Raw genomic sequence first — 16,443 nt, forward strand, 5'->3', positions numbered from 1 at the left:
CCCTGTTAGGCCCCTTGCATTGAAATAAATGCAGTTTAATTTATTAGTCCTACCTTGTCCCTGCCTGCCCTGACTGTTTGAATCACTTCTGTTCTCAGCTGTACCCGTCTCAGATCGATCTCTTTCCTCACTATCTCCCTGCATCCTCCCAAGCAGTTCTAACAAATTTCCCTGCCAGTATATTAGTCCCCTTCCAAATTAGGTGCGATCTGTCCTCCTTGTATAGGTCACTTCTACCCCAAATGAGATTCCAATGATTCAAAACTGTGAATCCTTCACCCATACATCAGCTCCTCAGCCATGCATTCATCTGCTCTATCCTCCTATTCCTGCCCTCACTAGCTTGTAGCACTGGGAGTAATCCAGATATTATTACCCTTGAGGACCTCCTTTTTAAAATTCTACCTAACTCTCTGTAATCTCCCTTCAGAGTCTCAACCTTTTCCCTTCCAATGTCATTGGTTCCAATGTGGAAAACGACCTCCTGCTGGTCCCTTTCCCCCGTGAGAACATTCTGCACCCTCTCTGAGACATCCTTGATCCTGGCACCAGGGAAACAACACACCATTCTGCTTTTTCTCTGCTGGCCACAGAAACGTCTGTCTGTACCTCGAACTAGAGAATCCCCTAACACAGTTGATCTCTTGGAAGTCGACGTATCCCTCGTTGCATTAGAGCCAGTCTCAATACCAGAAACTTGGCTGTTTGTGCTACGTTCCCCTGAGAATCCATCACCCCCTACATTTTCCAAAACAGCATACCTGTTTGAAATGGGTATATCCACAAAAGACTCTTGCTCTAGCTGCCTACCTCTCTCATCCTTCCTGGAGTTAACCCATCTGTGTGACTGTATCCGAGACTTTCCCCCTTTCTATAACTGCCATCCATCACATACTGCAGCTGTTGCAAATTCCTTATCGCTTCTATTTGTCTCTCCAACTGATTCACTTGATCTGAGAAGATTTGCATCCAACAGCATTTGTGGCAGATATAATCCGCAGTAACCCTTAAACTCTCTTTAAACTCCCCCATCTGACAAGAAGTACATATCACTGCAAAGGCCATTTCTGCTCCTTCACAATCTACAGACCCAGAAAATAACACTGTCTTATTCCTCTGCAAACACTGCCCCAGGTTAAATTAATAGTAATGGCTTATATTTTACGTTTAATCAAGAGACTTATCTTCAAAAACATATAATCAAGAAAGAATCCATTGTATCCACTACTGCAGCCTTTCTATTGGACAGACTTAAAACAACAATTAAACTTATCTGATTTCTGATTCTGTGCTATGAACTTCGCTCAACAGTTCCTCCAAGATTAGTTGTGAATTTCACTGTTTGTTAGTGTTCTCAGATGCACTCCGATGTCCAGCGATACACGAATTCAAACAGCAAAGGCAGTAACTGTGCAGGTTTTCTCTCTCTCTCTCTCTCTCTCTCTCCTGCCCTGTCCTCACCATGTGCTTCCTTTGTCTGCTCTTCTCCCTTATAAACTGCTGTTGTTTTGACTTTTTTTCCCAAAGTTCCAAAACAATGCAACAGCATATAAAACAGTCATTGCTGCTCCTGGAATTCGAGGAAATCACCTCCAACACCTAAAATACCTCAAAAAAAAAAGGAGCAGCTCTTACAGCCAGAAGTTTTTCCCATCCTCCGTCTTGGATTACCCAGAATCTTACTACTTCCTCTGGTTCTAAACCTGTAGACAATGATGACTCAAAAATAAAGGCTAAAGGCTCTGTTATCGAATTCTGGATTAGTGGTGCTAGAAGAGCACAGCAGTTCAGGCAGCATCCAAGGAGCAGCGAAATTGACGTTTCGGGCAAAAGCCCTTCATCAGGAATAAAGGCAGTGAGCATGAAGCGTGGAGAGATAAGCTAGAAGTGGTATCTATGGTACAGATGAGTAGAGGGAGGCAAAGGGGAGCAGTGGGTGGATAAATGGAAATGGATTCCAGAGGAGCGGAGAGAGAGAGCGAGAGCGAGAGAGCAGGAGAGCGCGCGCGAGAGAGAGAGAGTGAGAGAGAGAGAGAGAGAGCGCGAGATGGACGTTTACTATAAACCCATAGACTCTCACAACTACCTGGACTACACCTCCTCCCACCCAGTATCCTGCAAGAACTCCATCCCATTCTCCTACTTCCTCTGCCGCTGCCACATCTGCTTGGATGAGGAGACATTCTACTCCCAAACATCCCAGATGTCCACCTATCTTGAACAACATAATTCTTCCCCACACCAACCCCCCCACCCCCGTCATCCAGACAATCCTTCACTGCACCATCTTCACTCCCCGTTCCACTGCTCTAAACCACCCTCCCCTCAAACACAAATGAAGACAGGGTCTCCCGTGTCCTCACCTACCACCCCACCAGTCTCTAAATCGAACGCATCACCCTTAGACACTTACAGAGTCATAGAGATGTATAGCATGGAAACAGACCCTTCGGTCCAACCTGTCCATGCCGACCAGATATCCCAACCCAATCTAGTCCCATTTGCCAGCACCCGGCCCATATCCCTCCAAACCCAACTAGACCTCACCACCAAGAACATTTTCCTCTCTCCACTCCTCCCTGCCTTCCACAAGGACTATTCCCTTTGCCAATCCTTGGCTTGCACCACTCTCCCCACCAACCAACCCCTCCCAATCAACCCCTCCGAATCCCCAGGTACCTTCCCCTGCAGCTGGAAGAGATGCAAAATCTGCTGGCACACCCCTAACATCCATTCAGGGCCTCAAACAGTCCTTCCTGGAGAGGTTCACTTGCCTCTCCTCTAACGTAGTTCACTTTAACCAGTGCTCCCGATGTGGGGTTCTCTACATTGGGGAAACCAAACATAAACTAAGGGAATGTTTCGCCGAGCATCTCAGTCAGGCCCGCAGGGGACGATCTGACCTCCAATTTTATTTCCCTTCCCACTCCCTTTCCGACATGACCATCCTTGGCCTCCTCAACTGCCATGACGAATCGGACGACAAAATGGAGGAACCACACCTCATCTTCCACCTGGGCAGCCTACAGTCCAGAGGATTCAACATTCAAAGAACCTCCCTTCCCATCACCTGACTCCCTTTCTCATCCCTCCTCCTCCCCCCTTCCATTCCATTCCTCTCATCGACCCTTCCTTCTCGCCACCAACCGGATTCATTCTTCCCATTGACCAACCTACCTATGTTCACCGATCCCCACCTCACCACACCACCCTGCCTCTCCCCAACCTCCTTTATCTGCAACTCCCCTTACACCCAACCCCCCAGTTCTGAAGAAGGTTTACACCCAAAACATTGACTTCTCCACCTCTGATGCTGCCTGCCCTGCTGTGTTCTTCCAGTCTCCTGCCTGTTTACCTATCTTGCATCTTGGCCTGATATCCATAATCCCCTTGTTTTCCTACCCCTTTTATCTGTTTCTCTCTGGGCTCCATCCCTATGTACCCCTGATCTCTCATCTCCCCCCACCCCCCCACCACCTGTCCCAACCTCACCTTCATAAATACCATATTTTCTTAGCTGTTAATGGTTCTGATGAACAGTTACCAGACATAAAACATTGACTCTGCTTTCTTTTAACAGATGCTGCTAGGCTTGCTGAGTTTTAATAGCAATTTCTGTCTTTATGGCACTTGCATTTTTAATCATCTGCTGCACGGTGGCACAGTGATTAGCACTGCTGCCTCACAGCGCCAGGAGACCCGGGTTCAATTCCCGACTCAGGCGACTGACTGTGTGGAGTTTGCACATTCTCCCCGTGTCTGCGTGGGTTTCCTCCAGGTGCTCCGGTTTCCTCCCACAGTCCAAAGATGTGCAGATCAGGTGAATTGGCCATGCTAAATTGCCCGTAGTGTTAGGTAAGGGGTAAATGTAGGGGTATGGGTGGGTTGCGCTTCGGCGGGTCGGTGTGGACTTGTTGGGCCGAAGGGCCTGTTTCCACACTGTAATGTAATCTAATGTAATCTAATCTAATCTAATCTGCGCACTAACTTGTTATGCTTTATACAGCAAACTTTAAAGTGGCACCTTATGAACCAGCATTCTCGATAAACCAGCAAAAATGATTTGCTTGGAATACCAGTTTATTGCATTATTGCAATCTCCATGATGTCCAAGTAGTCATTGGACGTGTGAGCAAGGAGGCTCTCTGCCAGTACGTTTTATGTAAGGCAAAGTTGCAATAGTATTCAAGTGCTGTAAATAAAGTATAACAATGATGTGTATACCCTCTGCATTACATTTCTACTACTTAGTGTGTGTTTTTACTTTTTATACATTCATTTTTTAGTGGCATGTAGGCACCACTGGCTGGCCAACATTTATTGCCCATCCCTAGTTGCCCTTCAGAAGTGGTAGTGAGCTGCATTCTTGAACCGCTACAGTCTACCTGCTGTGGGTTGACCCACAATGACATTAGGGAGGGAATTCCATGACCTTTTATGTGGACCACTTGACTATTTGGAATACTTGATCAACCGGCAAACTCCTGGTCCCATCAGTGCCGGTTAATAAAAGGTTTGCTATGTATGAGAAGTTACACTTATTCATATATTTGTACATCAATATTGATTCCTAAGAACTCTTTACTACCTCATTAATCCTTTCAATCTAATGCAAACAAAAGCTGCAATGATCAGAAATTATACACACATATATAAGGGTCTCTTACCTGTTATGCCAATCCCAACCAAGACAACGAGAAGATAGGTAAAATCTTTTCCAGCTTCTTTTACTGAAGGCCACAAGAATTTGAAATAGTTATTTAACAGCATACATGCAATTTGAAAGGCTACAAATTACCAGTATTTGCATGATTTTATTGATTAGCCGACTATAATTCATATATTCTTAAAAGCTGTCCACCAATTATTAAAACATTCAAGGATAAATGTCCTTACAAATGATCGTTTGGTTATTGGAAAAAAATATGAATTTTAAAAAGTAATTACACTACATTTAATGAAATGCTTTTTTTGTATGAAAGAAATAACTTATATTTATGTAGTTCGGCCATGTGGTGTATCAAGGGAGTAAGGCAAGGATGGATGGCCTCTATTTTACTACCAGGAGTATTAGAAGTAAGACCAACTAGTTAAGGGTATGGATTGACACATGGATTGAACTGTAATGTTGTTAACATCATAGAGATGTAGTTGACAGAGTGACAAGACTGGTAACTGAACAATCCAGAGTATAGGATCTTTAGGTAGGAGATAGGAAGACGCAGAAGTGGAAATAGTGTTTGCATTATTAGTTTGGGAGGCAGTTATTGCAGTAAGGAAGAATGATATATTGGAATGAGAATTGTCAAATGAGGCATTGTAGGTAGAACTTAGGAATAAACATTGGGTAGCCACACTGTTAGGAGTATTATAGGCTGCAAATAGCCTGCAAGCAATTAAGATGCAGATATATAGTCAATTCACTCAAACATCTAAAAGGAATATGGGTCAAATTATGAGAGAATTTAAAATTATTAAGATAATCATACTTTAAAATGGGTGGAGGAGGCAAGCTTCTTGAAAAAGCTTTAATGTCAAAATTTAGATTGTTCTACAAGAGAAGATGCAGTTGTGGACTTATTCTGGCAAATGAAGCCATACAGGCTTGAGATGACAGTGGAAGAGCACTAATTTGTACCCAAGCTTGTGCCAGCAATGGTGAATTTTCACTGTACCCTTGTACTCCTTTACTTGAGTATATGTGACAATAAAACTTAATCATATTCTAATGATAGTGATAACAGCACCAAACATTGTAAGTTTGTAATGGAAAAGCAGAAAGATAGTCTGGAAAGCAAAAGGATTTTGCACTGGGGTAAGACAGATTTTATTAAAATAAACTAGGATCTGGCTAAAGTAGACTACAAACAGCTACATGAAGGTAAATATACAGCAGAACAGTGGGAGATGTTTAAATGGGCCAAACATGTTCCCTTTACGGTGAAATATAGGAGCCAAAAAGTGTGGTGCTGGAAAAGCACAGCCGGTCAGGCAGCATCCAATGAGGAGGGTTGATGTTTTGTCATTTCATCATCAGGAATGTGGGAGAGGCCCGAGGAGGCTGAGAGATAAATGAGAGGGGATGGTGCTGGGGGAAGGTAGTTGGGAATGTGATAGGTAGATGAAGGTGGGGGGGGGGGTGATGGCGATAGGTCAGAGTGGAGGGTGGAGCAGACAGGTAGGAAAGAAGATGGACAGGTAGGACAGTTCAAGAGGGTGATGCCCGGTTGGAGGGTGGGATCTGACATCTAGCATGAAACAACCCCATAAACCTCAGGCCGAAGACTTCAACTCCCCCTCCCACTCCACCAAGGACATACAAGTCCTGGGCCTCCTTCACTGCCAGATTCTAGACAACCGAATCCTGGAACAAAAACACCCCATCTTCTGCCTTGGGACCGTCCAAACACACAGGATTTATGGTGATTTCACCAGTTTCCTCATCTTCCCTCCCCCCACCTTATCCCAAATCACACTTTTTGACTCAGAGGGGTACCTACATCTCAAGACCCTGTTTCCTGTCCTGTTGCCAATATGGCAACCAGGGTAGTTAAATACCAAAACCAGGCTTAAACTGCCTGTAGCTAGGCATCTAACCATCTCAACTACCTTCTTAACTCCTCCTGGAAGCTCCCATGATTCTTTGTTTGTCTCTATAATTGTGGAACTGCACTAGGATACGGTGAAAGCATTAGTGCAGACCTGACCTTGCACCATGACCCGGTGAGCTCTTTCAATCTTCATTCTTCCCATTTCAGCCTCCAAGCTAAGGAATTCCAGCAGCTATTTCTCAAAAAATTCTACTGGCTGCTCACCTTCTTTCCCCTCTGGCAGACCGACAATACCAAGATTTTTCCTCCTGCCCCTGTTCTCAAGATCGTCAGCCTGATCAAGTAAACTATGGACCTGCTTTTGCAGGGCTCGGATGCAATCCTTAGATGAGTTGATCTCAGCTTCCACCACTGTGACTCGGCGTTCAACCTCGTCCAACCTTTTCCCGAAGTCTCCCAGCTGCTGCTCATGCTTCTGAAGCACAGGAGAGATTGGAGGCAGCTTTTCCTCAATCTGCTTTTCCAGCACCTCACGAGACCTCAGCTGTGACCAAGGCTTGGTGTGTAATCTGGTCTATTACATCGCTGGGTTCGGCTGCGGCCCCGACATTGGGGTAGCTCGCTCCTTTTTTCAGCATTTCCTCACAATGAAAACAAAGGCAAGAAAACTTCTGGAATTTTACAATTCTTTCAGTCTTAATAAGTAAAAATAACTTGACTAGGGTGGGTTACAGCTCCGCCTTGCCTATGTTGTGGTGCAGGGCCCAGCAAAATGATCCACATAGATCACCGCCATCTTGGTAGTACAGATTTGATGTGCCTAAGTACCTCTTCTATATAGTACAATTCTATAATTCTGTAATCTACCTCTGTGCAGGAAACTCTCAGCAAGCGTGGATCCTCGTCACAAATGCTCCAGGGTTGCCTGATTGTAATTTTAAGGCCAACAGGCCTTTCTGCAGTGCACTCCAAAAATGCAGCCTTGAAGTGCAGAAATATGCTGTGGATCAGATGATATGCTGATACTGGTAAATGTCAGATCTTGATATCTGTAGTCAGGGTGAGAGTCTGGCCATTGCCTATGGAGGGTGCCCCAAGATGAATGTTCAGAACAGCAAGCGACAAGCTGGATTCACCATGGAACAACTTTTACTTCTACATTAGGAATCTTGTCACCATCCAGCTTCTATCCATTGGGTGGGAGAATGGCTAATTTCACAATACTGTGGATAGATTAATTATTAGCAAGATGAAACACATGATCGTACATGCAGATATGCCTCTCATCATTCACGTGCAAGATTCTTGTCTCATCATTCAACACTTAGTTGGAAAATGGAACTTCGTCCTCTCCTCGTGGGCCATCTTTCACGATCTTTCCAACTTTCTCACGATGGCCCATGTTGTTCATGGGTTAGGTAGATTCACCCAGAATAACTAGTTAATAAGCACATTGTAGTAAATAGCACTTTGCTGTTTAAAACTAGGTTCTCACATTGATCCACTACTGCCGTTCTTGAAAATCTTTCATGCACACTTCAAATAAAAATTCACAGGTTGTTGACATCACTAGCAAGGCCAGCATTTATTGTCCATTCCCTAACCATCCTTGCTGGTGGTGAGTTGCTGCAGGTCACGTGGCACTGGTATGCTCAAACATTGGTAGGTAAGGAGTTCAAATTTTTTAACCCAGTGACAATGATGGATAGACTTATAGGTCAGGGTACTGTATGACGTAGAAGGGGAATTTGCAAGTTGGTGGTGTTCTTGTCTGCCAGTTGCTTTTGTTCTGCTAGGTGGTAGAGGTTGTAGACTTTGAAAGTGTTGTTGAAGACATGTTAGTGTGTTTCTGAATATCACCTTGTGGATGCTACTTACTGCAGCCATGCAGGTATGACTGCCATTTAAAGTGATGGCTGGGCAATCGATCAATTGAACTTCCTTGTCCTGGATAGTGTTGAGTCTCGAGTGTAGTTGGAATTGCACTCGAGCATGATGCAGAAGGGCACACCTTCTTAAATATACTTTGTTGTCTTGGTCCTTTTTTGGAGCTGGATTTCTCAATTTAGTCACTGTAAAAATGTACCAACTGGGAACCATATTAACACAGTAAAGTGATTGCGTTGTATCAGATTCTGACTTGGATCTTGTAGATGGTGGACAGACTTTGACAAATTAGAAAACGTGTAAATCACTAATGATACCTTCAATTAGTATCATTATTAGGAAACTTACTATGATGGTGTAATTATATTTTCAGTGGTAATCCTCCTACCATGATGCTGATCATGAGGGATATGATGGAAATACCAATGAATGCGAAGTGGATGTGATTAGATTCACTTTTTGCAGATGGTCATTTCCTGGCATTTCAGTCCAACATTGGTTGTTATCTGACTGTAGACGCATGAAAGCACTGATGGCTTAATTATCTGAATAACTGCAAGAGGACCAGAAAACTACATAATCGTCAAATATTCTGACCTTACAATGGATGGAAGAGCTGAAGATAGTTGGACCTTGTTCACTGACCTGAAGAGCTCCTACCTCTATAACAGGGAATTTTCTCCCTGATCCACCACTGACATCATTTTTACTATAGCTTCTCAGTGTCACACCTTCAGCTGTACCCATGTCAAAAATAGCCACTTCGACCATCAACCCTGGAATTCAGCTCTTTTGTCCACGTTTGGACCGAGGCTGCAAATGAAATCCGGCCCTGATGGAACTCAAAACGAGTATGTTATGCTGTACAAGTACCACTTAACAACACCATTGACAAGATCACACATTAACCTGATGGCTGAGAGGAGGCTGATGAGAAAGATAATTGATCAGGTTGGATTTGTTTGGCTGTTTCTACAAGCATGATATAACTGGGCAACTTCTTACTTTGTCAGATAAATTCCAACGTAACATATGAAACATTTTGGGATGGTTGACAATAAAAAGGTGCTAAATAAATTCAAGTTCTTTGAGTTTTCGTACATGTATATCAGACTTTATTTTCTGGGATCACTCATGACCAATGTTCGCTCTCCGCTTCTATTATGCTTTAACTTTGAATGCTGAGCCAACGTGAAGGCTGAGGGAAGGAAGTGGAATAACTTAAAAGTTTTGTACTGACCTTGATCTTGGACAGCAGTGTTAAATACTCAGATTGAAGGTTGTTAGTTCGAAGGGATTCCTTTGGAACAATTACCTTTCTGAGTTGTTGATGCGGGCGGAGTACTGCTTCTCAATGATACTTTGTTGTCTTGCTTCTTCTCTGGAGCTGGATTTCTCAATTTCGTCTCTGTGAAAATGCACCGACTGGGAACTGTGCTAACAAAGTAAAATGAGCGCAGCTTTTGCAGCAGGGAAGTGGTGACTCCTGCAATTCCGGGCCTGACACGAACAGAGTTACAGAGTTGGGGTAGTGCGGAACAAGGCAACCGGAGTTGGGTTTTGTATTGGGACGCCAGCCTTCCTCTGTGCGTGCACATCGCTCGCAAAAAGTAAACATTGGCCATTTGTTCGTTTTTTGCAATTGTAGAAACTATATTTTCCTCGCTGTCATTCTTCCACTGAATCAGCGTTTGAGTAGATCGGTGGGACATGTAGTTCCGCCTGCTTATCGGTTGTAAGAATACGATTAGACAAAGACTACAAAGTCCATGTTGCTTTTCCCCAATTTCCGCCTACCTTCTTCATTGGTTGTTAGAGCTCGCTGCAGCAGTACACGGATCTCCTATTAAAATTGTGTTAGGACGTCTGTTTCAAGTCCTCAACCGTTTAAAGGCACAGACCAATTTCTTAAACACAGTGCAATCTCAACTCATTATAATACACGTCAAAATTCCCAGTTCCTCCGTCTCCGCCGCATCTGCTCCTAGGAGGACCAGTTCCACCACAGAAAACACCAGATGGCCTCTTTCTTCAAAGACTGCAAATTCCGCTTCCAGTGCCAATGATACCCTCCAGCGTCTCTCATCCACTTCATGCACCTCTGCTCTCAAGCCCCTCCCCTCCAACCTCAACAAAGTCAGAACCCTCCCCAACCATCCTCACCTTCCACCCCACCAACCTCTAATTACATCGTAACATCCTCTGCCATTCCCACTAGCTACAAACAGACCCCACTACTAGAAATGTATTTCCCTCCCTGCTCCTATCTGCATTCCATAAAGACCAGGCGACTGACTGTGTGGAGTTTGCACGTTCTCCCCGTGTCTGCGTGGGTTTATTTCCCTCCCTGCTCCTATCTGCATTCCATAAAGACCATTCCATCCATGACTGTCTTGTTAGGTCCATGACCCCCCCTCACCCCCCACCAACCCAACCTCCCCTCCCGACACCTTCCTCTGCAACCGCAAGAATTGCAAAGCCTGTGTCCATACCTCCCCCCTTACCTCCGCCCAAGGCCCCTAAGGAGCCTTCCACACCCATCATGGATTTGCCTGCACTTACACACGTCATTTATTGTACCCATTGCTCCTGATGCGGTCTCCTCTACTTTGGGGAGACAGGACGCCTACTTGCAGAACGCTTCAGAGAACAACTCCGGGACACGCACAAAGCAACCCCACCGCCTCGTGGCCAAACATTTTAACTCCCCCTCCCACTCCACCAAGGACATGCTAGTGCTGGGCCTCCTCCATCGCCAAACTCCAACCGCCTGACGCCTCATCTTCCACCTTGGGACACTCCAACCACATGGGATTAATGTGGAATCACCAGTTTCCTCATTTCCCCTCCCTTTACCTTATCCCAGATCCAACCTTCTAATTCGGCACTGCCCTCATGACCTGTCCCATCTTCCTTCCCACCTATCCACTCGACCCTCCTCTCCAACTACCTTCATCTACCTATCACACACTCAACTGCCTTCCCCCCAACCACCCCCACTGAACTCTCTACCCCTCTCATCCCACTAACCTCATTCCTGATGAAGGGCTTATGCCCGAAACGTCGATTCTCCTGCTCCTCAGAGGCTGCCTGACCTGTGCTTTTCCAGCACCACACACTCGTCTCTGATCTCCAGCATCTGCAGTCCTCACTTTCTCCTACTCACATATCACTATCCAAAACCAAATTCGCAAAAATGCTCCCATTAAGAGGAGCACAGAAATAGAAGGTAGCATCATTGTGAAATTTCGAGTGTTGACCATATATTGTTACCCTCCAGTGGGTGTGAAAAACATCAGATGTACTGGTTGATACATCTGGTGTGGACTTGGTGGCAGTTTAAAAAAAAGTTAATAGAAACAGGAATAGAGTATATGACCTCTTGCTGTCATTTCACCATGGAAGATATTTGTCTCCAGATGGAAATATGTATTTGTGCTAATAACTCTGTCAGTGTGCTGCTTGGACTTTTGATGACCGGATCTCAGATGATCATTTGATTTGCCCTTCTCCCTCCACACTAGGCAGCCAAAGGTTAGAAGCATGGCAAAGAAGTGCAGCCAGAAATTGGGAAGTAGCCCCTTCAAATAGCAAAGGGATTGCAAACGTTAATTCAGAAGACAAACAATGTTCAAAAAGAAGGAAATCAGCCATCCTTACCTCATCTGACTACTTGTGACACCCTATCTTGAGGAAAGGGATCTGGACATTCTGGCAGACAAGGTGGTGCAAGCGGGGTGGGGAGCGGGATATCCTCCTTCCCAGAACCAGTGGAGGAGGCCACAACACCAGACCCTTCCAGTTAGTGCCAAAGACTCAATTAATAGTAGTGTGATCCCTACAATGGGGAAGACAAATTCAGAAATAAGGTCAATGACCTTCTCTGCTCCACGAGGGTAAATGCCCATCATCTTCTATATGATAGTTCACACTCATTCTACCCCTGTTACTGCGACACCTCCCTGCAAGGCTCATGCTCTACCACTCTCATAACTGAATGCAGCACTTACCCTCATTTTCTCTCAGCCACCTGAACACACATGAAGCTTGCATGGTCTCTGCACTGCCTACTCCTTTGATTGGAGCTTTTTTTTTTAGATTAGATTAGATTACAGTGTGGAAACAGGCCCTTCGGCCCAACAAGTCCACACCGACCCGCCGAAGCGAAACCCACCCATACCCCTACATTTACCCCATACCTAACACTACGGGCAATTTAGTATGGCCAATTCACCTGACCCTGCACATCTTTGTGACTGTGGGAGGAAACCGGAGCACCGGAGCTCATCATCACTTTTCATCCTACCTGTACCAGCACCAGCACCAAATGTTGTGCCATCCATTTTAATCTAGGGAACTTGGGGAAATAAATAGTGACATTTTGAAAAGTGCTCATATTGCAGAAGAGGAGCTGCTAGAGGTCTTAAAACATATAAAGGTAGATAAATCCCCAGGATCTGATCAGGTATTTTCCAGAGCTTTGTGGGAATCTAGGTAAAAGACTGCTGCGCTCCTTGCTTTTATATATTTGTATCATTGACAGTCATGACTGAAGTGCTGGAAGACTGAAGGGTGGCTAATGTGGTGCCATTATTTAAGAAAGGTGGTAAGGAAAAACCAGGGAGTGAGCCTGACATCAGTGGTGGCTAAGTTGTTGCAGGGGATTCTGAGGGACAGGATTTACATGCATTTGGAAGGTGAAGACTGCTTAGGGTTTGGTTTTGCGCATGGGAAACTGTCTCTCACAAACTTGAAGAGGTGACAAAGAACACAGATGAAGGCAGAGTGGTAGATGTTGTCTATCTGGACTTCAGCAAGGCATTCAACAAGGTTCTGCATGATAGACTGACTAGCAAAGTTAGATCATATGGAATCTGGTGGAACTAGACATTTGGATAGAAAATTGGTTTCAAGTTAGGAGATGGAGGGTGATGGTAGAGGGTTGTTTATTGGACGAGAGATGTGCTGAAAGGATCAATGCTGGGTCAATTGCTTTCGTTATTTATATAAATGATTTTGGATGTGAATATAGAAGGCATACTTAGTGCATGTTCAGATGACACTAAAATTGGTGATGTAGTGGACAGTGAAGAAGGCTACCTCAGAGTACGATGGACTTGATCAGATGGGCCAATGGGCTAAGGAATGGCAGATAGAGTTTAATCTATAGAACATAGAACATTACAGCGCAATACAGGCCCTTTGGCCTCTGCTGTTGCGCCACTCTATGAAACCCATCTAACCTACACTATTCCATTTTTGTCCATATGCCTATCCAATCACCATTTAAATGCTCGTAAAGTTTGCGGATCTACAACTGTTGCAGGCAGTGCGTTCCATGCTCCTTTCAGTCTCTGAGTGAAGAAACTACATATGACATTTGTCCTGTATCTATCAGCCCTCAACTTAAAGCTATGTCCCCTCGTGCTAGCCATCACCATTTGAGGAAAAAGGCTATCACTGTCCACCCAATCTAGCCCTCTGATTATCCTATACGTCTCAATTAAGTCACCTCTCAACCTTCTTCTCACTAATGAAAACAGCCTCAAGTCCCTCAACCTTTCTTAGTAAGACCTTTCCTGCATACCAGGCAACATGCTAGTAAATCTCTGAACCCTTTCCAAAGGTTTCACATCCTTCCTATAATGCGGTGACCATAACTATATGTAATACTCCAAGTGCGGTCGCACCAGAGTTTTTTGTACAGCTGCAGCATGACCTCATGGTTCTGAAACTCAATTCCCCTAACAGTAAAAGCTAACACACCGTATGCCTTCTTTACAGCCCTATCATCCTGGGTGACAACTTTGAGGGATCTATGTACATGGACACCAAGGTCTCTCTGCTCATCTATACTACCAAGAATCTTACCATTAGCTCAGTACTCTGCATTCCCGTTACTCCTTCCAAAGTGAATCACCTCTCACTTTTTTGCATTAAACTCCATTTGCCACTTCTCAGCCCAGCTCTGCAGCGTATCCATGTCCCTCTCTAACCTATAACATTCTTTGGCACTATCCACAACTGTACCAACCTTAGTGTCTTCCGCAAATTTACTAATCCTTCTACATCCTCATCCAGGTCGTTTATAAAAATGACAAACAGTATTGGACCCAAAACATATCCTTGCGGTACACCACTAGTAACTGATAAATGTGAGGTGTTGTATTTCAGTCAGGCAAACCACAGTAGGACTTATACAGTTAATGGTAAGGCCCTTGGGAATGTTTCTGAACAAAGAGACCTTGGGGTGCAGGTACATAGTTCCTTGAAAGTGGAGTTAAAGGTAAAACAGGGTGCGGAAGATGATGTTTGGAACTCTTGTCTTCATTGGTTAGTGGATCAAGAATATGAGTCAGGATATTATGTTGCAGCTGTACTGGACATTTGTGACGCTACTTTTAGAATACTGCATTCAATTCTTGTCCCCCTGCTATAGAAAGGATGTTGTTAAACTTGAAAAGGTTCAGAAAAGATTTACAATGATGTTGTTGGTATTGGTGGGTTTGAGCTAGTGGGAGATGCTGGATAGTCTGGGGCTTTTTTCCCTGCAGTTTTGGAATCTGAGGTGTGATCTTATAGAGGTTTATAGAATTGTGAGGGTCATGGATAGGGTGAATATTTAAGATCTTTTTTCCTTCTGTAGGGGAATCCAAAATGAGAAGGCATAGATTTATTTTGAGTGGGAAAGATTTAAAAAGGACCTGAATTGGACTGCACTATTTGTTTCTGTGCTGTATAATTAAACTCATTCAAATTCCCCTTTGTATCACTACATGAGAAAATGGACAATTATAGGGTAGAAAAGGCTCGGATGGGGCATCCAATTTTAGACTGCTCACCCTGAAGGAAAGAATCCTAGTTGTTGGTGACAAAGTTTGCGACCGCTCTGCAGAGGGGCCAAGATGTCCACGTATAAGTACAAATCTTTATCACAGTGCAGGTCTGACATTAACTGCACAGTCAGCACCTTTCTTTGCATTTATCCTATAAACATTAGTCATGATTGCTTCTTTCTTTCATGTCTCAAAAGTACAAGTGTAATGGCCATAGTGTCGGTGGATCAAAATCCTGGAACTCCTTCCCTAATGGCACCCTATCCATGACCCTCACAGCAGCAGATTAACATAAAAGTTGTCTGCAGCCCAACTATGACCCTTCAGCACTTCTGATGACGAGAGTTCAGAAGCCTTAGAGGACACATCGCCAAGGCTGCCTTTTGCGGCCCCAGTAGCTTATGTACTGATAGTGACCTCGTTGTGAATGTTAGGTATATTAGAGTTAGGAGCATGTGCTGTGCGAGCATATCAGGTTTCCACAGCTGGCCGAAGGAGGAAACATCCCAAGCTGCTGGCATTCAGAGGACTGCAGGATACCAGGCATCTATGCAGATCCATGGAGAGCATGACACTGGTGTCAGCCATCATGAACTTTGAGCATCTGCATAGGGTGGAACAGAAGCAGCACTGGTCCTCATAGCCCAGAGGCTGCAGGTTTGCTGCTACGACATACCATTATCTGGCTGCATCCATGGACAGGGAATGAGGACTGTTACCTAGAGCTAGGTCCAGCAGTCTCAGGGTCTGCTAGTTGTGAACAATCCTGCACACATCACCCTAACCATAGGTCTTCAGCAGCAATCTGGTAAGATGACCAGGGACCTTAACCTCAATAAAGGCGTCCCTTCATCACATGCTAGAAGACAGTGAGTCCAGGGATAAACCACATGCAGAGGTGACCTGGTGATCCTTCTCTATTGTTTCACTGTGTCCTATACCTCTTGTAGGCCCAAATGTTGCTGATCATTTCATGCAAACACACCACTGACCATTGCAGCCAATGATATCAAACCAACATTTATGTGCATGCACAAATGGTGCTTTGTTGCAGGGTTGCCTCCAAATCCAATATTTATATTGCCTACCCATGGTTCAGCAACTTGTTAAAACAGGCATTGTCCCATAGATCATCATGCATGTGGACTCATGTCTGACCTCACAGAGTG

General features: G+C 44.5%; 1 protein-coding gene across 2 annotated transcripts in view; it reads right to left on the minus strand.

The window, feature by feature from the left end:
• The window catches only part of timm21 (translocase of inner mitochondrial membrane 21), a 46,333-nt gene extending 35,937 nt beyond the window's left edge, over nucleotides 1-10,396 (minus strand). For both annotated transcript variants that reach the window (XR_006311424.1, XM_043688450.1), the window contains exons 1-2: nucleotides 9,754-10,396; nucleotides 4,668-4,730 (exon numbers count right to left, since the gene is read on the minus strand). Coding sequence is in view for 1 of the 2 variants with exons in the window: in XM_043688450.1 (XP_043544385.1) it covers nucleotides 4,668-4,730; nucleotides 9,754-10,150 (460 nt within the window). In the remaining variant the exon portion in view is untranslated. The remainder of the gene's footprint in view (nucleotides 1-4,667; nucleotides 4,731-9,753) is intronic.
• Between the last annotated feature and the right edge of the window lie 6,047 nt (nucleotides 10,397-16,443).

The sequence above is a fragment of the Chiloscyllium plagiosum genome, chromosome 4 (genome assembly GCF_004010195.1).
Source record: "Chiloscyllium plagiosum isolate BGI_BamShark_2017 chromosome 4, ASM401019v2, whole genome shotgun sequence".
NCBI lineage: Eukaryota > Metazoa > Chordata > Chondrichthyes > Orectolobiformes > Hemiscylliidae > Chiloscyllium > Chiloscyllium plagiosum.